The 24,487-nt window shown below is 44.7% G+C and overlaps 1 protein-coding gene across 1 annotated transcript in view; it reads left to right on the top strand.

The window, feature by feature from the left end:
- The first annotated feature begins 12,529 nt into the window (after nt 1-12,529).
- MAP1A (microtubule associated protein 1A) overlaps nt 12,530-24,487 on the top strand; it is a 71,479-nt gene continuing 59,521 nt past the window's right edge. Inside the window, exons 1-2 of the mRNA XM_049813025.1 lie at nt 12,530-12,703; nt 17,526-17,627. Coding sequence (XP_049668982.1) covers nt 12,544-12,703; nt 17,526-17,627 — 262 coding nt within the window. The 5' untranslated portion in view covers nt 12,530-12,543. The remainder of the gene's footprint in view (nt 12,704-17,525; nt 17,628-24,487) is intronic.

The raw sequence follows: 24,487 nt of genomic DNA, 5'->3' as shown, positions 1-24,487 counted from the left end.
TGAGTTAATTTTCCCCAAGTTGAGTCTGTTTTGCCCGTGACAGTAATTGGTTGAGTGATCTCTCCCTGTCCTTATCTCGACCCATGAGCCCTTTGTTATATTTTCTCTCCCCTGACCAGCTGAGGCAGGGGGAGTGACAGAATGGCTTTGGTGGGCACCTGGCATCCAGCCAGGGCTAACCCACCACAAAACCACAAGCAATCTGAAACAGAGAGGGACTGTAAATAGTAGAAGAAAAATTTTGAAAAATGGTCTGAAAAATGGACAAGTTACAATGCAGGTAAGAACAATATTCTACAAAAGGAAAGAATTGACTGCACAAACTCAGGATGGGGCTGCTAGGCTATACGGCATTACTGTAAAATAAAGCAATGAGGGGTCACAGTGCCTGACAAACTAATCCTGAGTCAGTGTCATGCTGCTGCCACAGAAAAAAGTGCAAACAGCAAGCCTTATACTTATGTATGGTATGCATATATGTTAGATATGTGAAATAATTCTTGCATTCTACAATGGCAAGGCCTAAGCTAAGTGCTACATCAGGTGAGAAGATAGCAAAGAAATTGGCTATCATAACAGTCTTCAAACAGAAAAAAGTTGATGGCAGATAATGTGGTTTTTATATTCACAGTTTAGAGGACAACTGCAAATTCATTTATGTGAACTGCAAATAAGTTTAATTGAAAGTAATACAAAACAGCAATCAGCAAAAGTATTTTAAAAGTAAGGCTAATGAAGCTCTGAAGATTATGCAGTCTCTAATGTTAAGACTTTCTTTTTTTTTAAAGTAGTAACAAACAGGTATAGTTGATCTTGGTCTGAAACAGGAAGTTGGACTAGATGATCTCCAGGATTCCCTTCCAGTCTCATTTTTCTGCAATTCACTACTTCTGCATGAACCTGGGTAGGACAAAATTGAGAGCTCAGTCCAGGCAGTCAAATTAGTAGATGCCAAATCTGCGTGTGAATTTTAAAGCTGACCACACATTTTTTTGTATTAAATTTGTCATCTCATTTTTTTCCATCTTTTTTTAAGCTACGAAAAAAGCAGCCTGCTTTCTTTATAATGTACAAATTTTTTATCTAAATATACTCCCTCAGTTTGCAGACTGCTTTTTTTTCTGAGTCTCACCATAAATTACAAATAGGGTGTGGCCGCCTTTATCCAAGAGGATAAAAGAGCAAAATTAATCTTTGCTTCCTTTCCCTTCAAAGAAAACACGTCCAGCACCAGACTTTCAATGAATGAAGATATGGAGGCTGTCTGATTTTTCATATTTGGAGTATTTTTTCTGAATTTGTTGCATCTTACAGAATTTGCAATGGACAGTTGAAGCTATAGTTTATTTTGTTCTGAATACTCCTTTCCAACATAGTCTACTAATTAGGATGGGAAACTGAGAAACAGGACTCCTAGTACTCATTCTCATTTCTTCCACTGTGAATCCATTTCTCTGCGTCCCGTTGCAGCCCCAGGCCCCATCTTCCAAACAGGATAGTACTCGTATGAAAAGCACCAAATTCCAGATCCTCATTTCAAGGGGGAATGAGATGCCTAAACCAAGATACCTAAGAAGGTAGCTAAACTCACTGAAGGAGCAAGAATGCTACTTGCCTCTGAAAATCTATGTTTAAGGATTGTACTGCAGTATTGCAAGTGTTATTATTTACACGGGAGACACATCTAGCAACTACCTGGCCAATTTCTGCGTGTAATATCCTCTGCTCTGCTCATTTGGGAATAAATACTGCATAGTATTCACCATTCCCGGCGCCCACGAGTCCAGCGGCCAGTAAGAACGCCTGGCAGGCTACCGACTGAAGGTCACCGGGAGCCACGTGCTTCGCGAGAGCTGTCCCTGCGTGGGCCCGCAGCTGACCCGGGGCAGCGGCAGCGCAACGCAGCCGCCCGCGCCCGCGCCTCCCAAGCTCTCCTGGACGCGGCGAGCCAGAGAGCCCGCATCCATCCTCACGGCGGCGGGACGCGTTCGAACACCTCGGCCGCCGCCGGCAGCCCGCCCGGCCGCCTGCGGCCTGCCTCGCCGGGCGGCCGCGAGCACGGCGCGTCGCGCCCGCGCCGTGCCCGGGCCGTGCTCCTGTCCCGCGACGCGCGGCCGCAGACCCGCTCCGCCCCGCCGGTGAGGCGGCCAGGCCGCCGCGCCGCACGCCACCCCCCACCCCCTGACCCGACCCGCCCCGCCCCGAGCCGCCGCCGCAGGCGGCCGACCCGCCGCCGGAGCTGCCCGGACGGGACCCGCGCGGCGCCCGCGGCCCGCAGCGGCGAGGCCGGGCCGAGGGGTTGGCCGGGCCCCGCGCCGCCCCAGCGTCCCCAGGACCCCGCCGCGGGGGGAGGCCCGCCGCGGGAGGTGCCCCGCGGCTCCCGCCGGCGCCGCGCGCCCTGCGGACCACACGGAGCTGCCCCGGCCGCTCCCCGGGTCGGTCTCCGCCCGGCGGAGCGCAACGGGCGAAGCGGCCGCGGGCGGGGGGAGGCGACGGCGCCGCCCCGGCCCGGCCCGGCCCGGCCCGCTTTACCTGGTCTCAGCCGGGAGCCGGCGAGCAGGGCCGGCACCGCCGCTTCGGGCGGAGGCACAGGCGCCCGAGCCGCACCGCCGCGCCCGGCCGGGCCCGCCCCGCTGACATCAGGCGGGCGGCAACGGGGCCGGACCCCGCCCGCCGTCCGCGCCGCCCCTGGGGTTCCGGGGCCGCCGCGCCCGGGCCGGGGCCGCGGGACAGCGGCGGAGGGGGCATCCGCGGCGGCTCCGAGGCGGAGCGGGAGCCGGGCAGAGCCGCGGGGCAGGCCCGGGTGGCCCCAGATCCCGCGGGGAGGGAGGCCTCCCCCCACGCCCCCGAGGGCCGGGGGCCCGGCCCGCACCCCGACCCGTGGCGGGCAGCGTCCCTCGCCCACGAGCCCCAGCAGTGCGGCGGCCCCGACAGGGCACTCTGCTCTGCATCTGCGTTCCCTGCTGGGCGGCAAGAGAAGGAAGGGCCGAACTGCATTTCTCTCACGAGGCTGCCAGAGCTGTCAGAGCCCAGGCAGGACTAAGTGGTGGACACGCTCACAGGCGTGGCCCACGTCAGTACCTGTATGGACCTTGTCCTCTCCTCCAAGGCCCTGGAGGGCACCCTGAGGCACAGCAGCGTCCTCCAGTCATTGCCTGGCGTGTGACCAAAGGCCTTGACGCCGTCTCCACAATGTGTTGCTGTGGGGTTCCCATGAGCTGTTACAGCTCTTGCCTTCCTCCAGGACCGTTTCGCAGAGCTGGTACCAACATGTTCATTGAGAATGACTAGCTTGGCTTTCGTTTTTAACATAGTAATGTCATTCACCAAGTGATGGTTCAATTGTGACGCTGTAACATGTTTGTATTCCTTTACAACTCTCTGTTTTTAAATAAATACCACTTTCTTAGATGAGGTTTGGCTGCGAAAAGATTGGGAACTCTTGCTCTAGTGTGTAACTCCAGAAAAAAGATGGCTAATGTAAACCAAAAACTCTTAAAACATTTTAGAGCTGCTGCACTGTAAACATGTATTTAAGCACTTTGCTAGTTCAGTTGTGTCTTCGAAGGCTAGTTTCTTTAGGATAATTGAATTTGGGCATGTAACTTGCAAGTTACTGACATCCTTTTCTAAAGACGTTTGATTCAGGAGACACTAGTAAACTGTTGAATTATTGGCTTAAAGAGCAGTGGATATTACAGTGTCAGAGAAGACCATCCCCTGGCATAGTTTCATTAGATGAGCATAAGGGACACAAAGGGTAAGGATTAACCCTCAAAATTATTTTTTTTTACCCAGTTTGACATGTAAAACCAGCACACTTAGTAAGAAAAAGCTCATGGACTTTGGAAGCAAGGTCAGGCTACCGAGGAAGACTACAGAGATGCCGTTCGCCACTGTAGGGAGAAAATTTGTAGGGCCAAAGCTCAATTGCAGTTGAAGCTGGTCAGTACTGTGGTGGATAACAAAAAAGGCTTTTTAAAGTATGCTAACAGCGAAAGGAGGACAAATAAAACATTGGTCCATTACTTGATAAGGTTGCTCACCTCACAAATAGAGATGAAGATAAAGCAGAGACATCTAATGCCTTCTTTACCTCTGTCTTTAACAGCAATGATGGGGCCAGGGATGCCCTGAGCACTGGGTTGGAGAACTGTCACTGGGGGAGTGAGAAGTTCCCAGTTGACCTGGAACTTGTATGGGACTTGCTGCTGCAACTGAATGCACTTAAGTCTATGGGGCCTGATGTGATTCATCCCAGGATACTGAAAGAGTTTGCCCATGTTATTACAAGACCTTTCTCAGTTATCAACAGTCTTGGGAATCTGAAGAGGTCTCAGTCGACTGGAAGCTAGGAAATGTTATTCCAATTTGCAAGAAGGGCAAGAAAGAAGACCCTGGTAATTACAGGCCTGTCAGTCTCACTTTGGTGCCTGGTAAAATTATGGAGAAGATTATTCTGGGAGTTACTGAAAATCACTTGAAAGACAATGCAGTCATTGGGCAAAGCCAACAAGGGGTCATGAAGGGAAAGGCATGCCTTACTAACTTAACATCCTTTTATGACATGTTTACCTGTGTAGTGGATGCAGGGAATGCAGTGGATATGTTTGGGGTTTTTATTTTAGCAAAGTTTTTGATACTGTCTCTCACAGTATCCTTCTGGACAAAATGTCCAGCATAAGCTAGACCCACCTCAAGTACTATGTTCATCTCTGAGGCCCCCAGCATAAGAAAGACATGGACCTGCTTGAGTGGGTCCAGATGAGGGCCACAAAGAAGGTGAGAGGGCTGGAGCACCTCCCCTGTGAAAACAGGCTGAGAGAGTTGGGGTTGTTTAGCACGGAGAAGAGAAGGCTCCGGGGAGACCTTATAGCAGACTTCCAGGACCTAAAGGGGGCCTAAAGGAAAGATGGGGAGGAACTGATTATCAGGGAGTGTAGTGCTAGGTATGAGGGTTAACAGTTTTAAACTGAAAGAAGGTAGATTTAGGTTAGATATTAGGAAGAAATTCTTTACTGTGAGGGTGGTGAGACACTGGAACAGGTTGCCTGGAGAGGTTGTGGATGCCCCATCCCTGGAATTGTTCAAGGCCACGTTGGATGGGGGTTTAGGCAACCTGATCTCGTGGAAGGTGTCCCTGCCCATGGCAAGGGAGTTGGAACTAGGTGATCTTTAAGGTCCCTTCCAACTCAAACCATTCTACAATTCTATGATTCTGTGATCTGGCTGGTGGCCAGTCACTAGTGGTGTTCCCCAGGGCTCAATTTTAGGGCCAGTTCTCTCAGATGTTTTTATCAATGACTTGGACACAGGACCTGAGTGCACACCAAGTTTGCTGACAATACTAAGTTAGGAGGAACCATTGATTCCCTTGAGGGTAGAGAGGCCTTACATAGAGATCTTGATAGAATGGAGTGCTGGGCAATCACCAGCTGTATAAAATTTAAGAAGGACAAATGCTGGATTCTGCACCTGGGATGGTGTAATCCTGGATATATGTATAGACTGTGGGACAAGAGGCTGGAATGCAGCCCTGCAGAAAGGGATCTGGGGGTTTTGGTTGCTGGTAAGCTCAATATGAGTCAACAACATGCCCTGATGGCCCAAAGGGCCAACTGTGTCCTGGGATGCATTAGGCACAGTGTAGCTGATCGGTCGAAAGGAGTGGTTGTTCCACTATGCTTAGCATTGGTGCAGCCTCACCTTGAGTACTGTGTACAGATTTGGGCTCCACAATCTAAGGAGGATATAAAAACATTAGAATATGTCCAAAGGAGGGCAACAAAGATGGCGAAAGGATTAGAGGGCATGACTTATGAGGAGTGGCTGAGGATACTGAGTTTGTTCAGCTTAGGAGACTGAGGGGTGACCTCATTGTCTACAACTTCCTCATGATGGGGAGGGGAGAGGGAGGTGCTGATCTCTCTGGTGTCTGGTGACAGGATGTGAGGGAATGGCTTAAAGCTCCAACTGGAGAAGTTCAGACTGGATATTAGGAAAAAGTTCTGCACTGAGAGGGTGGTCAAGCACTGGAACAAGCTCCCTAGGGAAGTGGTCATGGCCCCAAGCCTGCCTGTGTTCAAGAAGCGTTTGGACAATGCTCTTACATACATGGTTTAACTTTTAGTTTGCCCTGTGTGGAGTCAAGAGTGGGACTCGATGATCCTTGTGGGTCCCTTCCAAGTCAGGATATTCCATGATTCTCAATTCTTGCCTACTTTTGCTCATCGCTGGTTTATATGTTTGTTCTCATGCCATTGCTCTCCTTCAGCCTACGTTGTTCTTTTTTTTGTCCTTGCTATTTTTCCTGATATATTTATAGGTGCAATCTATAGTCTTTATAATCTAGTCTTTATTTTGGTGAGATGAACTATTCAGTCCCTTTACTCTACTCTGTAAAACAGTTTCTCCTTAGTACCTTTCTTAGTACTTTGCACCTTACGTTCTCCTCTCTCACCTTAGCGGCCCTTCTCTACACTCTTCAGGTCTGAATTCCTTCAACATGTGTGACCAGAACTGTATGCAGTATTCTAGATGAGATGAGCGCTGCCTGCTGACATTAGCACTTTCTGATCTCTGGTGGAAATACTTCATCTGATTCATCCTGGAACTGACAAACTGTGGCTTTTTCATGGTTCCATCATGCTGTAAAGTCAGTTGGCTTTTGAGCAACTAAAATACCTAGGGCTTCAACCTCCTCAATCACTTTGAGGTGATTAGTGCCTAACTGGTAACAGAAATTCTTATCCTCAGCCACCAAATACATAGCCTTGCTCTCTGCAATATTAAATTTCATCCTGTTTTCATTTTTGCAGTCCTCAAGGTCATTCAGTTCTTGCTGTAGAGCATTATCCTTTTCTTCCATAATGGTAATGTTTTTACCCATATTCTTATCACACAAGAGCTATAACTCAAAATAAAATAAAAATAATAATAATAGTAAAAAAAAAACCACAGCAAAAGCATATCACTTGTACTTAGGATAAAAAGTCCAAAGTGAAATCACAAAGCTTTGGGGAGTGAAAAGCCATTTCTGCAGCCTGCTACATCTTACTAAAACTGCCTAGTCTTCATTAAGTTTTTGCTTTGTACTGTTGAGTGAGATACTGTAACTGAGCCTGGTAAGAACACTTTTCCCTGAAGCAGAAACACCTTTGGAAAATTGTCTGTATTATTTCTGTGTCCCTTTCAACCTAATCTCAACAGTCTCTCTGTTTCAAAATAAATACTCGTTTGATCTTGCTAGTTTAAGAAGTAATGCTCTGATGAAGTTACTGGAATAATTTCTAGCAGGCAGAAACTAACCAGAACTTTGACCATTAGCTTTAACATGGATGGAGTGAAAAGAGAATGAATGGGTATCTGCAAAGGTTGTAATTCCTGTTTTGAAGAAAGCATGAGAGACAGCCAGGCCAAGAAAGGGAATCAGTAGCAGAATTTAGAAAAGGAAAGCAAAAAACCAGGTATAATAGTTTTTGAAGACTTTTTAAACCTTAGTACATTACATTTATTTATCAGGTATCTCACTTCCTTTTTTGTTGGCATGATAACAAGGAAATTCAGACAGGTTCTATAGCCATTAGATCTCTATCTGACAAAGATAAGGATGCCACATATACAGTATGTTTTTACTGGACTTCAGAAGGCTTAGGGATTTACCCAGTATCCACCTGGACCATGCGGGCATTGTCCACCTCTCATTCACAGACCCAGTAACTTTAAATTGTTCCCAGAATACAGCAGTGTACGAGCAATTACCTAGTGGCCCCTAGAGGTGCCCTGCCGACATCGGTGTGCATTTCTTTGAGAAGGATAAATTCTGGATACTGAGAAAACACTTCCTAAAGCTCCACTAAGCTGACCCAAGAGTAACATATGGACAGCTGACACTATGTTTCAATCAAATGCTAAAGGAAAGCTAAGACAGTTTTAAATAATAGTGTACAGATGGATACATGACTGCAGGATTTAGAGACATTACCGTGAGGGATGCTGTGGGATAGGTGCATTTAAACAACGAACTTGCTTGTGTTACCTTTTGAGACATGAAAGTGAAGGTCTCGGTTTCTCTTGATGTACTTGTGATATCACAAACTGCTTAAACAGCAGACCTGAGGACTGCTTCCTTAGGTCACAAGTGATGCCAAATCCTGCAGGACAGACAAGCCTCTAATCAGTCACAGAGGGTAAGTGAAAGAGCATTTTTGTACTTACTGTGTTCTCAAACCCTATTTCTTATATCTACATACACCTCTTTGTCAAACTTTTAGTCGGATATTTCTATATTCATTTTAAAGTTGGTTTACTTAGTCTTTCATTGCTGTTGAATTTCAGTGCAAACATACAAGATTTGTCATTTGTTTGATTACTTAACCAGTGTTCAGAGACTGTGTGCTCCAGGAGTAGTAGAACACTGAAAGGTATACAGTAGGACCAGCATCAACCGTGAATGACAATGCAATTTATTGCTCTCCTGTAGCCTTCGGGCAAAGGCTCTTACCATTAATGCAATGCATCTATATTCTTAATTCGTGAAAGACTGACCACAAAGAAATGTTCACCATACGAATGCAACAAAAGAAAGGACAGACATTTAATCATGCCAGCCTTATGTGGCTAAGATTGCCACAGCAAATTAACATCCTTCTTAAGCATACATTTTACTTACTGACTTGCATAGCACTTCCTTTGAATACTCCTAACATATTCAGTAACACATATTGCACATGTAATAATTCAATTTAGCTATTTCACTCTAAGCCAGGATCACACAGTTTCTCTGCACCTTCTTCTGGAGAAATCTTAAAATCACTGCATGGCTTTACTGAGCAAGGGAAGTTGTGGAAGACATATACACACACAGTTATGGTGGGAAGTGTAGTATTATAGTTTCTTTGCAGTGTTCAGTGAGGCTGCTGGCAACCTGTACAGTTCAGTCTGCAAAAAATCTTAGTAATATTCCATTTGTGCTCACTTTTTATGCTTGGGCTTTGCCTGAAGGTTTCAGCTACATTATTTAAACTGTTTTTAGTTATAGGGAAAGATGAAACAAAGAGGTAAGAATTCTGGCCACTTTGTATTTAATATTTAATTGATTGTAAATCACCTTGGCTTCAATGAGGGATTGCTGCATCTATAAGAATGAGTACCTTTCTTGGTCTGATAAACATCTATTTTAATTCCAAAGCCCTGGATTGCTGAAAATGACACAATGAATATACATGATAATTTCATAGGCACTTAGATTCTACTCTTGATTAGAGCTGCAGTTGTTCCAAATTGCACAGGAGACATTCAGTATTTTGCAACACCTTCTGTAAGATGAAAGTGGGAGGAATAGGAGTACTACTCTGATAAATCACCCATGAGGTTAAATAGAAGGAAAAATGCGTGTGGTTTGATCAAACTGAAAGGCTTAGCCTTCTGTTTCTCTTTCTGTGTCTTACATCCTGGAAGTGACAGTATAAATGGCCACATGGCTCCATCTCTACATGGAAGAAGCATTATCAATATTGGGTTCTTCTGCTCCATATAAGGATAGCTGTGTTCACCACAGGAGAGATCAAGGCCCGAACACAGAAAAAAGTCCCTTTAGGCTGCCACCTATTTTTCCCTGCTTCTTAGAAATGTCAGAACCAAAATGACATTGCATTTTACCTCTGTTAAAGGCATTATCCTCATTTAGATACTGCCGTAGATCTCTGGTTCCCAGAAGTATTTTTATTTATATGGACATAATTAGCTGGGCATGACAGGAAGCCATCATTCCAGGCTAAAGGACTGGGAAACTGAAATTGTGTAGATTGTTCTTCTCGTGACGTTATGAAGATCCTTTTTATGCTATTTTGAGCCTACTTTCTAAATCCATTTTTATAACGGTCATTTACCTGTGATTCATTGTCCTTCACTGTTCAGAAGTAATCCTTTCATTTGCTTTTGCCACCTCTCATTCTATGATGTTTGTCACGACATTTAATATCTGTAATCAGCCCAGTCAGCTTTTGATATTTCATGGGTGTGCCAGCTACTGATGCAGTGCATGAAAGCAGAAACTTATACCATAATTGCTATACAGATCTATTATACGCATCCAGAGTGTGAATTTACAAGGAAAAGGAGGAACTTATAGGCTGGAAATCCCTCATTTCACTGCCTTATGCAGTGCACACACACTAGGACTCAAATCACTCCAATTCTACCATGACCACAGACAGCTCTGATTCACATCAGAAACCAACAGAAATATAATTTTTCTATCATTTGGTGGTACAGTAGAAGAACGCAAATAGATCACATTATAAAAACCCATCTCTTAATTGTAAACAGTCTTCCCTAGAGATGCTAGTCTCTATGGTACAGAACCATGCTTGGATATTCTTTTTAAGCTTTCACTCTGGTTTGCGTGTCTCCTGTTTCTTTTCTCCTTGGCAGAAAGCCAGCTGGAGGAGTGTCTCTGCACTGCAGTGAAAAGCTGCAGCTCTGGAAAGCTACCATCTCAAAAATAAGCAGCAAGTATTAAGATTAAATCACCTGAAAATAGAAGGCACTTCTATCAGCTGGTATGAAAATACCTGAAAATCTTTCACCTTCATGTTTTGTCATCATGTTTTCCCTCCATGATCTACAATCCTACTTTCATGATAGAATTTATTGTACACTGGTGTTTGTTTGCATGTTTATTGCTTTATTCACGTATTTACCTGCTTCAGTGCAATCCCTCGAGACAAACTAAATTAATGCTGCTATGCAGGTTAAACCCACAGAAATAAATTAAATCTTTTTGATGCACTAATTCTCTCTGTTGATGAGATTTATTTCATAAAGATCATAGCCAGTAGTGTCACCACAATTTTATATGAAAAAGACCTAGTGCATCATCTCCTAACTTATCTGTTGAGAGCTAGAGCACCTTTTGATTAAAGGTCTCAATCTGAGAAAACTCCGTAAACTAGTAACATCAGTTGTAGCCTGCAAAGATAATTATTCTGGATTTTTCCCCCCTTCCTGTAGTTGGCTTTTTTCCTGATTATCTTCTGTCAGAGTCTTATGACACTATAGATTCACATATGCTTGCCAAAATGCCGACCATCCGAACCTTCTGAGGTTTCAACTGTGTCCTCACTGCAGGCTCGGTGGGTACTAAGGAACAAAACAGGGCAGGACACTGGTTTATCTACCCATCAAGCTTCCTAAACCGTAGCTCATTTCTATGGAAATCTTGCAGACTGCAGGGGGCAGAACCTGACACTGTTTTACAAAACGCTGCAGGTTATTGCTGACTTCACTCTAGCTGGTTTGCTTTTCCACCCAGCTGCATCAGCATAGGTTGGACCTCCCTTTCTTTGTCAGAAAAGACATGGATTTTTCTATCTGAAACTACTTTCTGGTGGTTCTCCCTTGTTCAGCATGCAGAAGTCTCATACTTTGAGTTTACTCAGCTTTTCCACATACTGCATTGAAGTGCTTTGAAGATGTGGCTAGCTAGAACTGACTATTAGTGATATGGACTTGTGCCATGAATTAAGGCCCTTCCTGGTCACCCAGGACGTTAAGAGCTCCTGTCTGCACAGCTGTCTGTCTACACAGCAGTTGACAGCTCACAACAGTTTTACACTGGCAGCTAGCAAAGTTCAGAGAGATTTTTCTCGTATCTCATGTTTCTGGAATCCAGGAAATCCCATCACTTGCCATTGGAGACCATTACACCTGTCTTTAATTGAACAGGAAGACGAACCACCAGGAAAGAGATGAGGATCTGTCTGTTCTGCTTACTACCAAGTGATAGAGGAGAAACAAGGAACGAACGTAAACAGTGGCGCCCAGCCTAGGCGTCTTTCGGCACTACCGACTTCCGTGATTTTATCGTGGATATTGCAACAGCTCAGCACCGGGCATCTAAAAATCTCCGCGGATTTCTGTATTTAAGTAACTCCCTCACACTCAGATCACGAAGGTAAACTGAACTTCCCCCCCCCCCCCCGAATTATTTATTGTTTCGGAGGCCGTGAGCCCGGCGCCCGGCTTTCAGCACCTGCGCTTGGCAGCTGTACCGCTCTTCCCGCAGCGCCAGAAGAAGGGAGCGCAGCCGTGCCCAGCCGGGGACGGAGAGCCCCGCTCTCCCAGCGCCGGCAGGAGCCCACGGGCGGCCGCCGTCCCGTCAGGGAGGGCGCCCTGCTGCGCGCCTGCGGACGGGCCGGCTTGGGGCCGGCGTGGGGCCGGCAGGCCGGGCGCGGCAGGCCAGCGCAGCCCCCCGCGGGGACCGCCCCAGCCGGGAGAGAACCGGGGCCTCTCGGAGCCGAGGCTCTGCCGGCTCCGCCGCGGGCCCGGCGGCGGCGCAGCCTCCGAGGCCGGGAGGGAGCCCGAGAGCCGGCCCCGCGGCGCGCGGAGGGGCTGGAAGGCGGTGGCGCCCGGGGGCCACGCCCCCCTCTCCGCAGTAGCGCAGGACCACGTGCCAGCTCGGCCAATCGGGGAGGGGCTCAGGGCTCTTTAAGAGCCGCGCGCCAGTCACCGCGCGCTGCAGCGGCGGCCGCCGGGGTTGCCATGGAGACCACGGCCGGGCCGGTCGCTATGGAGACGGCAGCGCCCTGGCTGCCGGGCGGGCGGCGCCGCCGGGAGCCGCGGAGGCACGCGCTGCTCGTTGTGATCGGGGAGATCGGGACGGAGCCGGAGCGGGGGGCGCTGCGCGGCGCCCTGGAGCGCGGTGAGGAGCGGGGCCGCGGCGGGGGGCCCCAGGGCGTCGGCGGGGGCGGTCCTCGCCGCCGGGTGCCGCGGGGCTGCGAGTCCGCCCGCGCCCGCCGCGTCGTCCCCGCTGCCGCCCGGCCCGAGGCGGAGCTGCCGGTGCCCGCCCCGCCCTGCGGCACCGCCGCGGGGCTTCGCCCTCCGCCCTCCCGGAGGCACGGCGGTGCGGGACGGGCGGTGGCGGCGGCGGAGGGGAGGGCCGGTGCTCTGCCGGGGCCGCTCGGCGGGAGGCGGGGACGGAGGGGACGGAGGCCGCTTGCGAGCGCGTCCCGGGGCCGCGGGTGTGGGGCGGGCCGGGGGCTGCGGCTGGGACTGGGGGAGAGGCCCCGCTGGTCTCGGGCGTGGCTCGCGCCCCGGTGGCGCAGCCCGCCGCCGGTCTCCGCGGTGACCGGAGCTTCAGCTCCAGCGAGGACGAGCCCAGTGACCGAGGGCATCGATAACGAGCCGGTCTGGCTCTGGTCCCGCAGGCGGGCATGCTCGCGGGCCTTCAGGCCGTACATTGCTGTTTCTTTTTTCTCCCCCTGAGCATTCCTTCCTTTGCATTAGTGAAACGCAGCTAACGCTGGCTTTCAGGGTCTTAAAGCTTGAAGCCATTTTGCGGTTCTCGTTTCCCCACGTTTCTTTCTTGTTAGTGGATTACATCTTATTTCCATCTTACCCCAAACTGCTGTCTTATTAGTTGGAGGATTTGTCTTGCTTGCCTGTTTACTGCAGTGCGAGGGGACAGCTGCAAACAGGGGCCTGTTGTGCTATGGCCTCTCCCTATCTAAGGAGCAACTGTGTGGACCACAGTGGCTGAGGGAGCATAAGCCACAATAGTGAACTGCTTCAGGAATGACACAGAGCGAGACAGGACTGCCATAACATTTTTTTCCTTTGTTATCCATATTGTGGTAGTGCCCAGAGGCCTTGGCATTGAATTAGTCTTTGTATATTACATGCAGTGTTGTTTAAAAGCACAGGGGAAGGAGGTGGTGAGATGGTAATTCTTGCTTTCTGGCAGTTTCTGATGGCTCCTACAAAAAAAGATAAAGGAAAGGTTGTCAGCTACATCAGGATCTTAAGGGAATCCCTGTTCTATTAAGCAGTTTAGTACACCTTTGAGAAAACAGCCTTTTGACTTTGCATGCACTTCTCCCCCCCCCCGTTTTCAAGACACATTGATTTAAAAGATGTCAGTGATAACAGTTGTAACTATTGGCCGAACTGTGTTATGCAGAGATACTACTGTGACTGTTTTCCTCTCAAGCATCAACAGTACTGAGGAACAGATGGACAGTGGAATTTGAGAGGGAGTGGGTGTAAAAATGTCAAATCTTGTCCAATTTCTCAATTTCAGTGTCTTTTCCATCCATTTCTGCTGGCAGGACACCTACCAGCAGCTTTGAGAGCAGTGTTTCATTCCCTTTTTCAAGGGATGGCTTTATTCGGTAGGGGTAGGTCAGATTATGACAATTTGGCCTCTGAAAGCCCCTCTTTGAAGGGACTACTCCTGCTTTCTGCACAACAGGATGATCATCTTTGCCTGGCACTTCACTGAACTGGTATGCCAACCTGCATCTTTATCCATTCTCTGAATCTTTGAAATAGTGACAGATCAGTCTGTAAACTAATGGATTTTGCTCTTTGAGTCTGTGGTCATATGCTAATAACCTTGGAATTCCCACTGGAGAGAAAAAGTAAATGCCAATTTTGCAACACAAATTGTAACTGCCACAGCAGAAGTTCTGCAGTAAGTTTTGTCTGACCAGAAACCTGCTGAAATCCTGCCAGGCGCAGACACTTCTTTGCATGAAAGCCATTTAAGCAGTATTGGTAAGCTTCTAACAGTAGAAGTGAACTGCTGAGGGAGCTAGGAACCTGGATTTCAGACTTGCCTCTGTCACTGACATGGAGTAGGACCTCCAGCAAGTCATAAAGGAGTTTTCCCTACTGTGAAATGGGAGAATGACCTCTTCTTGAAATAGACCAAGATCTGCAAATTGGAAGATGGATATAAAAAGTAAGAATAGTTAAAATGACAGCAGGGTCTTGAGATCTGTCCACAGACAGCACATTATAATGTTAGAGACAGCTAAACTCTTGATTCAGGGACTTCCAGAAGTGTGGAAAAGGTACACACATGATGATTCCCATTTCTTAAGAGATAGCTTGCTGGAGAGGATCCACATGAGGTTTGTGTGAGTGTAGAATAGGCTGCTTAGCAGAAGATTTTATTTCCTCAGAAACAAAGCAGTGTAAATAAAAAAATCCCTCTGCCCTTCAGAAAAGCATTTCTGTAACTTGGCAAGTACGGTAAGGGGCTTGTAGCACTGATAACAATCAGATCAATAAAATCGGCAAATAAAGTTGGCAAGCAAAGTTGGTCCTAAGTGTTACATATTATACATCTAGATGGGGTTTTCTAAAGGACCAAAAAAATAGGGTTTATTTTACGTCTTTGTTCTGTTGGCTGTGGTGCCCTGTCTGTGCAAAAAACCCAAACAAACAAACAAAAAAACAACAAAAAAAACCCACAAAAAAACCCACCAAAAAAACACCACAAAGATTTTTTTCAGTGAATACATCTCTTGCTCTGGCTGATCCAAGAAGTGTGTATTCCCAGACTTCTTTCTATATGTTGGTTCAGGAGAATGGAATAGTGAATATTGGACACTATGGGAACCTGCTTGTTTTCATGTATAGTGCTTCTTAGGCAGTGGCATTGTGTATCTGTGGGATGCCTGAGCAACACTTATTCTAAAATGCTAATAAATATTGTTCTTATTTTTCTTTTCCTATGTGACTTTTGTCCAGTTTTGAAACAATATCTGGAAGACTAGGTCTGGTATTAGTCGGAAATGCCAAATCTTATAAGCCATTTACATCAGCAGGAAATAAAAAAGTTCACATGGGCATAAGGAAAGAGGGGAAAAAATGTTGAATAAATTGTTACAAGTAGGATGAGTGAGATGATAATTTCACTCTTCCCTTTCCTTGCTCTGAAAGAAGATCTATTCTTTCTGCATCCTGGAACATGTAGCAGTACCTCAAATAGCATTTATTGCTGCAGTAGGACACCATGACAGTGACACAGCAGCTAGAGTCAGCAGGATTTGCCCTGCAGAGTGCCACCTTGTTCCTGTCCAGGTCGGAATGCTCATCAGTACTGCATTAAGATGCACTTACATTGGACATTTGTTTAAATAATCACGCTTTCCAAGAGTATAGCATATGAAACATTTTGTTCAAATTCTTGCTCCCTGTCTTTTATTACATGTTTCATTTGTTTCTATCCCATGCCCAAACTGAAAGGAATAGATGTCCTGTGACACTGAAGGTGGTGGTAAGTTGGTTGGTGGTGTTTTGGTGGTGTGGTTGTTTGGGTTTTTTTGCTTTTGTTTCCCCCCCCCCGACATTCAGAGGGTTTACTGAGGGGGTTTTTGTCTACTTGGCAGTGCATACTGTCAGGTAATAAATAAGCTATATTCCTCTACTGTGTCAGCTGTCACCAGAAAAAAGAAATTAAGAACAAAGTTTTCTTGAGCTGCTGTAGATTCTACAGGCCTTGAGACCACAGAACTGTGTGATGCAACGATTACTAACTCTATCTTGGTTATGTGTAGAAAGCTGGAGCTCGTATACTAGAAGATCCTGTTTCCCACCAGTGGCCAGCAGAAGCTGTTGCACAATGTGGAGTTACTGTGCTGGAGAACTAGAACTGCAGTAACTGGGAATGATAATCTCCATGAAAAATCACTTGAAAGAAGGCAGATATCAGATACAATAAAACTTTATATTTTATGCAAGAGAGGACATATGTCCAGAAGATGATGGAAGAACTGTCAGTGAGAATCACATGAACAAATGCTGGGGCTGAAATTCTTGTTTCAGTTAAGTCTTAGAAGTCTGTGGTGTTGGCCTTCAACATCTGTACTTCAGCAGGCAGCAGCACAAGAGGCTGGAGTAATGATTCATGCTGATATCCTGGTTTTGTTCATGGTGCCAAAGTGTAGTATCACGTCATCTAGGAGAGGCTGCTCCTTACTGGGATGTGAAGATCTGTGATCTGTAGTGTTTGGTGTCATCCAGAATGTACAACTGCTCACACTGAGGTCTGAAGGTGACTTCCCCAGCGTGGCATGGTGCCACTTGCTCTGGGAGCAGATGCTGCTTCCTGCTGTGATATGAAGGCGATTAGCTTACAAAGATTATATAGATTATATAGATTAAAGAGCAAATTCAAAGGGTCTCAGTGGGATCAGGGGCTTTGAAGGAGTAATTAGGCAGAGTAAGTTGGGGGGGGGGGGGGGCACTTTTGTGACTTGGAGGATGCACAGGCTATAAGAGCAGAGAAGCTGGTGTCTCTGAGCTGTTTAGTAGTTTAACCATCCGGTAGACCATCTCTACTGGTGACCAATGCTCAATAATGCAGATGTAAAACTACCATAATGTATTTGCTTGGTTAGGCAGTAGTGTAATTTATTGAGCCTCAATCCCTTGTAGCTTGTTAGTTTCACTTGCATGAAGCCCAAGCTGAATGAAGACTTGCTCACTGCATGTACTTCAGGGATAAGTGTTTTATGGAAGGTAAACCTCTTATGGCCCTCTGCTTCTGAAGACTTTCTCCATCCTAAGGATGCTCTTCTGGAAGAGCATCACTGGTCCTTGTGTGTCCTGTTAACTTCTTTATCTCCACTTCTGTTTCTGAAGTAATGTAATAACAGCTCACTGGTTTTTTTTGTGTGTTTTTTTTTGTTTGTTTTTGTTTTGTTTGTTTGGTTGTTTTTTTTGTTGTTGGGCAGGAATTCGTTCCTGGAACATTAACATTCTGTCCTGTGACCTGAATCAGCAACTGCGACTCTTCGTAACCCGACACCTGGCTCAGTTTTCTTCAGAAGTCAAAGGTCAGCTTTTTGGTTTATCAGCATTAACTTTTAACTTTTCTTTTGGGTTTGAAAAAAGTACAGAATAAAGCTGATTGTGATTTAGAATGTCAAATTCAATTAGCGAGTTTTTTGCCCAGAATTCTGCAGATGTGAATACTAAAGAAGAAAAACCATTTTAAGGATCTGATGGATGCAAGGAATTTAACTTAAAATTATGTATCTTACTACTGAGAATAGAGTGGATAGAAACGTGCTGTTTAAGAGCCTGTTAAGCTAGTAAGTTAGAATTTGTGTGTCTATCTAATGTACCTTATTCGGGTGGCACAATATAGTTTTACTTCATAAGCTATTTATTATTTATCTCTTCCTTTTGGGTTTTAGAATGTACTTTTGTATGCACAAAATGTGTTGCAAATAGTGTGTAAGACGAGTCAAATGACTTTCTGAATCCCTTTTTTGAAGGTCTATCTCCCTTTCCTAAGAAGAACAATGAATAAGAATGTTATAAAAATGACATTAATAGTTAGAAAATGTGCTTGCTTAGCTTGCAAAAAGCTTGGACTCTGGTTAGGCTGTTTAATACTTCTATGTAATGTATGTTAAAATTACTATAGGAAGCACAGATGACACTGCTGCAAAATCTTTTTTATATAAGACTGTCTTATAGCTCACTATACGTTTTACACTCTTATCAAAGCTTCTGAATATATCTTCCAGCTGGGGAAGCTGTTCTAATGGATAGCTGTGAAGGAAGGTACCTGGACTCTTCTTAGATGTGCCACTGACTGAGAGGTTTCTTAATGTTCCTGTGACTTTAACATGGGGATAGAAGGTCTTCCTCCTTGCAAACCAACATGTGTGTGTATACACACACACTTACAGGATTAAAATACTGTGTATGAAACATACCAGTTGAAACACTCAGCAGAAGATCTGTCTAAACTTGAAGCAACTATAACAGAGTCTGAGGTACAAATAGACTAAGTACTAACAAGTCACTATGAGTATAACATTTTCCCAAGAATTCTTATAACTCAGGGCTGAAATATCTGGATTAATATTAGCAACATGTATCCCACTCACTTCCCTTTCTTGGTTCCTGAGGAGAAGAGGGTGATAAATGTGATGCTAGTCTATAAAGAAGATTCTGTGAGGGATCTGGGAAATTGCAGGTCTATTAACCAACTGTCAGGTTTACTGGGCAAATCAGTAGTAACTATAATAAAAGGCAGAATTAGTGTCTACCTGGGCAGAGTCAGCATTGGTTCTGCAAAGGGAAGTCCTGCTTTTCAAATGTCTTCAAGCTCTTTGAAGGGATTAGCAAACATATAGATGAGTGATTTAGTCTACCAGCCAAAAATGTTTTGGGAATCTAAGTCCATGAAGTCTGTTTAAGGAAGCCTGTAGGCCATAGAATTAGGGGCCAGGCTTTGGTATGCAGAAGTTACTCAGACAAGGATGGGTAAACAGATGTTCTGATGTAAATAGCCAGCTCTGTCAATGGAGGTGGATTGTCAGTTGAGTTCAGCAAGGTACATGCTGCTTAACATAGCTACTTGAACATTAAAGGGTGAGAAGTGAGGCAAGTTTGATAATCCAAAGTCATTCAGGACTCAGTAATTCTGAGTTCTGACTGAAGAATTTAAACTGTGTAAGGTAAATACCATATGCAAAAGCAACCCCCAAACGTAGCTTCAAATTACAAAAAAAAGGTGGGTTCTGAACCAACCCTTACCATGGAGGAATGAAATCCTGTGGTTATGGTACAGTTCGTGGAAGCATCAATTCAGTGCTTGGCAACAAACAAAACATATAAAATGTTAGCAATTATTAGGTAAGAACAGAGAACAAAACAAGGATCATCATGACACTGTATATTAGATCACAGATCTTTGAACACTGTGCAGTTTTGGTCCCCTTATCTCAAATATAGTGAAACTGCAGTAGAGCTCAGAGGGGTAGTGACGATGGTCAGAGGTCTGGAGTAGCTTTCTTCCAAGAAACGATCAAGTAAGCTGAGATGCTTCAGTTTGGAAAAGAATTGACTAAAGAGATGAACAAGAACCAGGGGGAATTAAACTGGTGGAAGTCACATTCAAAAGAAAATATGGTGCTATGGTTGCATGTTCAACCAATAGTGGAGCCATAGAATTTCTCCACAACATACTTTGGCAAGAAGCTTGTGTGGTTCAGAAAGGAAATCGGATAAATATTTGAAAGACATCCTTTGGTGGGGTTACTAAATGGATGAGCTGAAACAGGAAGACTTTATTGTCCTTTCTAACCTTACTTAAGTCTATTAGGGAACACTCAATACTTATTTCAATCCATTAAATCTTGAATAAGGCAGGACGGAAGAAATGAAGTATAGAAGCAAACAACATGAATGAAGGATTTCTATGGATGCACAGGTGAACAGACACTCCTTAGATATTGATGGGCCTCTCCAATATGCAGTTACATAAATTTAGTTCTGCTTAGTTAATTTCTGTAGCTAATGACATAGATCAGCTGGCATCTTGTTGCATGTTCAACACAGACTTATGATCTGAGTCTGACAGACTTCATCTCACCTCTAGAAGAACATCAGACATGAATGTTATTTTTACTAGCCATTTACAGCCACTGCTGTTCTGAGAAACAGAGATGCCTTGTAGAAAAACTTAGTTGACTTTTCTAGTGGGATTGAGAAAGGCTAGAGTAATATATGAGGCAATTGTATCTTGCTCAAGTTGACTCCTACTATTGCAACTAGTTAAGCAGTGACCTGTTAGATGCCCAGTTTTCTACAAGAGTTCTGAGGATTTAAACTCCACAGCCCCTAACTGCCTGATACAGACTCACTCTTACAATGTTATACTACTGTAGCAAGCAATGAAGCATTTTCTATTTTGTAGCTGTCACTGTAGCTGAATACCAGTGCAAGAGGTAGTTGAAAGAGCAATCCAACATCCAAACATCTGTCTGATCTTTTTTACATTACAAAAACAAACCAACCAAACAAACCAACTCAAATCTGAAATGAGTTAACTGGAAAGGAAAATATCTAACTGAAACTGATCACTAGCTCCTGTTGAAGGGTTGTGTTTCTGTTGGGTATCATGTGGATCTGGAAGCTCTCATATCTATATGGAAGAGACTACTACAGCAGCAGTTGAATGGCTTGTGGCTGGCAGGTTTTTTTAGAAAGAGCAAACAATTACTGCTAGTTAAGAAACCCATGAACTGAGCTGATAGCCTCCCTTTCTTCTGAAGCCTTCCTTGACTGGCATAACCCTAACTTTGGACAATCAAAACCCACTGATAACGGAAAGTAAAATTTCTGATTTTTGTCTTGCTTTTGCTTTTTGTTATGATCTAATCTTTATCTGGCATAATGGTGATGTGTGTGTTTGCCACCTCCAGGTTAGACTTCTGCATCCCATTAAGTTTAGGTCTGAAAACAAGAAATAACAAAACTCTAGCATGTGTAGGAGATGGTAGACAGTTCAGTGTTAGCCTGCAGGGCCTCTGGCTGCCAGTTTTCTTTGTCTTCTGTTTTAACTTTCAAGCTCTTAATGAGTCATCAAATAGCTGTTCTGTAAAATCCTCTGTCATGGCTGTGGCCTTATGGTTCCGCAGGTGAACAGGACCTAAAAGTTTAATTAATCTTACAACCATGTCTCCATTTGTGTATGGCAGGACAGCTCTAACTCTAGAGCAATGTAACTGGAGCCTGAAGCATTATCCTAATTCAGGCTGTAAAGTAGGAAATGGAATTAGATGGACTTTGACCATCTATAAAGCACGACAGGTCCTCCTGTCTGAAGGCTTTCCCCTATAACTGCAAATATTTTATGTATTAAACATTTAAAAATGCTACCTATCTTCTCCCCAGAAATTTTGTCTATAAGAGTGCTATAAGGTTCCATGAAGCCCCCTGTGGGCTTTCTCACTCAGGTCTAATTATCTGGAAAATGTGAGAGATGAGTCATGTGGCCTAAAAGATTATAGGTTCTTGCTGTTCACCCATTGTGATCTTAAGGACTCAGGTTCTTATTGCTAACATTGCATTTGTAAGATAATGGCTAGGCTAACATGAATCTGTTTAATAAAGTGCTGTGGTATCACCAAACCTGAAAAATCCTTGCTTTATCACACTAGGGTCTAAAGATCCTGACCTGTTTTCCCAATAGTGCTTAACATTAGACAGGCATGTGGTAAGAAGTGTTCAATATTTGCTCAGGAAAGAGGTAAGGCATGTATAGGGATGGGTAGGATTCCAGTAATATGAACAATCCTATGGTCTGTTTGCATGCTTCACTGACAAACTTGCTGATCAGTAGCAGTAATTTTATCTATCTCATCTATATAGAAATACAGATTGTTACAATTATGCTTTAATTTGACAGATATTGGTGGTCTCAACTAAGCAACAGAACAATGGCCTGTCACTTTAGTAGAACAGTTTGTGATCTGTAAGTCTGTTTTCTATCTTCTGACACTGCAAAGTAGGAAGTTGATATCTATTTTCCTTTCTACAATAATTGTTCTAGTGCCACAATGCAGACTATAAGCAGCCATAGCTATCTGCAATATCTGGTAGAGCTGAAGAAACATGTGTTCATGATCTTCCTTGATGTAGGGGTTTTGCATGTTGCTATGTATTAACCAGTGTGCGATAGAGAAATTTCTGCAGTTGGCTTAGTCAAATTGTTCCTTAAGATTCTGGTGCTGCTGTACTTCAGTAACACTGTAGAGAAAAAGTGACAGGGTGTAGACACCAGTGGGATGCACCCTGTATTCTAGGATAATTCTTAGCTTTTCCTGGAGGAACTTGCCTGCAAATTGTTCTGACGAGTTTGTCCCTGTCCCTGTTCAACAAAATGGTTGTTACCTGGGATCAAGTGCAATTCTAGTTCATCCTATAGCAAATATCAATGCAGGATATATTGAAAAATAATCTCTATGTATGGCTTCCTGATGTGCTTCAATTCAAGATTGGGTTTTGTTTATGCAGGTGTAGCTCTTGCAGTGTAAGACGTTTCCCAGATACTGTTATCTCTTCAAAAGCAACATGCCACATAAGCTATTTTCTATCAAATTTAGTAAACTAATCTGAGGGAGGCTCTTCTCCCATACACTGTAAAAGTAACTCTTGGCATGAATTCCTAACCCCATTTAGTATGAACACCACTATTGTAGCTGTGATGAGTTAGTTACAACTTAGGCAACAGCTAAAAGAAGTGCTAATGTCCTTGATCAGTTGGAGCAGGGCAGGCAAGTTTTGAGTGACACACTCTCTAAAAAGGTTGTTTTTTACTTAACTTACACTGTTTATTTACACAGAGATCCTCCAAACAGACAAGTTGCTAAGCCCCTTAGCAAGTCTTGCCTTTGTGCTTCAGTTTGTCCTGTGGGTCTGTTGAATAAAGGTATCCTTATGTTTCAGGAGGGTTCGATGTGGCTGTTTGGACAAGTATCTCTCCAGATATGCTTGGTTTCTGTTGCAACTTGTTGCAAATTCTTTGCTGCATATCTTGTACCTACCCTATGAAGATGTGCGTTTATGGCAGTTCTGCTCCAGATGGACATGACATAAAACTAGAAACATTTTAACAACAGGAGTTGTTCAGCTCTACACTGTACCTGCCCTCTTGTTACTGCTGTGGGCATAGAGAGGAGTGGCTGCAGCTGATTTTCCTCTTAGTATTTATAGCTTGGTGTTAGCTCCTCTGAGCAGAAGGCTGTACTAGAGAGCTCCTGCTTGTGTGAGGGACCTGTACCTCCACACTGCTATGCTTTGCGGTGTCTCTGGAGGATAAAACTGTTCTTTTTGGAAGTATGTGCATTAATCTCAGAATACCATTCCCTTAATGGTTGATGTTTGCACTTTGTGATTAGGGAAAAAGTCAGGTGGAGCACAGCAGTTACTGTAAAGCCAGAGTAGTTCTTTGACCTTCTATTTAATGCAAAAGGCTTCTCACTCTACAGACTTCTAACAACCTGTAAAAGTTTGACATCACTGGCAAGAAACAAAAGATGAAGGCTGGTAATACAATACGACTAAGTAAAGCAGTCTACCTAACAATATTCCAAGATTCTCCTATCTGCAATTTCTCACTTGGTTACAGTAGTTATTTCCAAACTGCATTTGTATTATGTTAATGCTTAGTGTTTGAAGATGAAATCAAAAGGTAACTGCAGTATTTTCTGGGAACAGAGAGGGCACAGTTATCCCTCTGACAAGTTTTTAGTCTGTTTAGAGATGACGAGGAACAAATAAGTCTCAAATGTGGTACAAACAAGAGGAGAAAAGCTGAGGACAGAGCTGGTAATGGTAAGGTGGTCATACAAGTGATACTCAATGCACCTTATGAAAGCTGATTTGTTGTTGGAGGGTTTTTTGTGGGTTTTGAGTTCCTTTTTTTTTTCTACACTAACTTGCTGGCTGTTTTCTGAGTATCACAAACAACATGACTCTTGCTGTAGGGGTAATCTCACAGCATGGTTTACAGGATATGGGTGGTAGGGACAGCAAGAAACCAAGCATGGATGTGACCTGCCCAAAGGGAAAACGGGTTGTCCTGAATGGCAGCGACAGAACAGAAAAAGGTAGGAACAACTATGGAAGACCTTGCATGACAAACTTTCTATATGCTATGGAGAATCTGGAAGCTAGGAAATGGTCTGAAGGAGGGAGAGGGTGATGTGTTGAGAAAAATGAGCAGAAGTGTCAAACCAATTCAAGGTGAAATACTGAAGGCTTGTGTGCTCTTACATGGTGAGGGTAGCCCCATGTGCAATTTTGCACAGTGGTCAATTGCTGCTGGCTGCCATAATAGTTTAAGATCTTGACCAGTGTCTCCTTGTGCTGGATGTTAATAATTCTTTATAGC

The sequence above is a fragment of the Accipiter gentilis genome, chromosome 10 (genome assembly GCF_929443795.1).
Source record: "Accipiter gentilis chromosome 10, bAccGen1.1, whole genome shotgun sequence".
In the NCBI taxonomy this organism is placed as follows: Eukaryota; Metazoa; Chordata; class Aves; order Accipitriformes; family Accipitridae; genus Astur; species Astur gentilis.
Note: the sequence above shows the minus strand (reverse complement) of the source record. Positions and strands in the feature narration are given on the sequence as shown.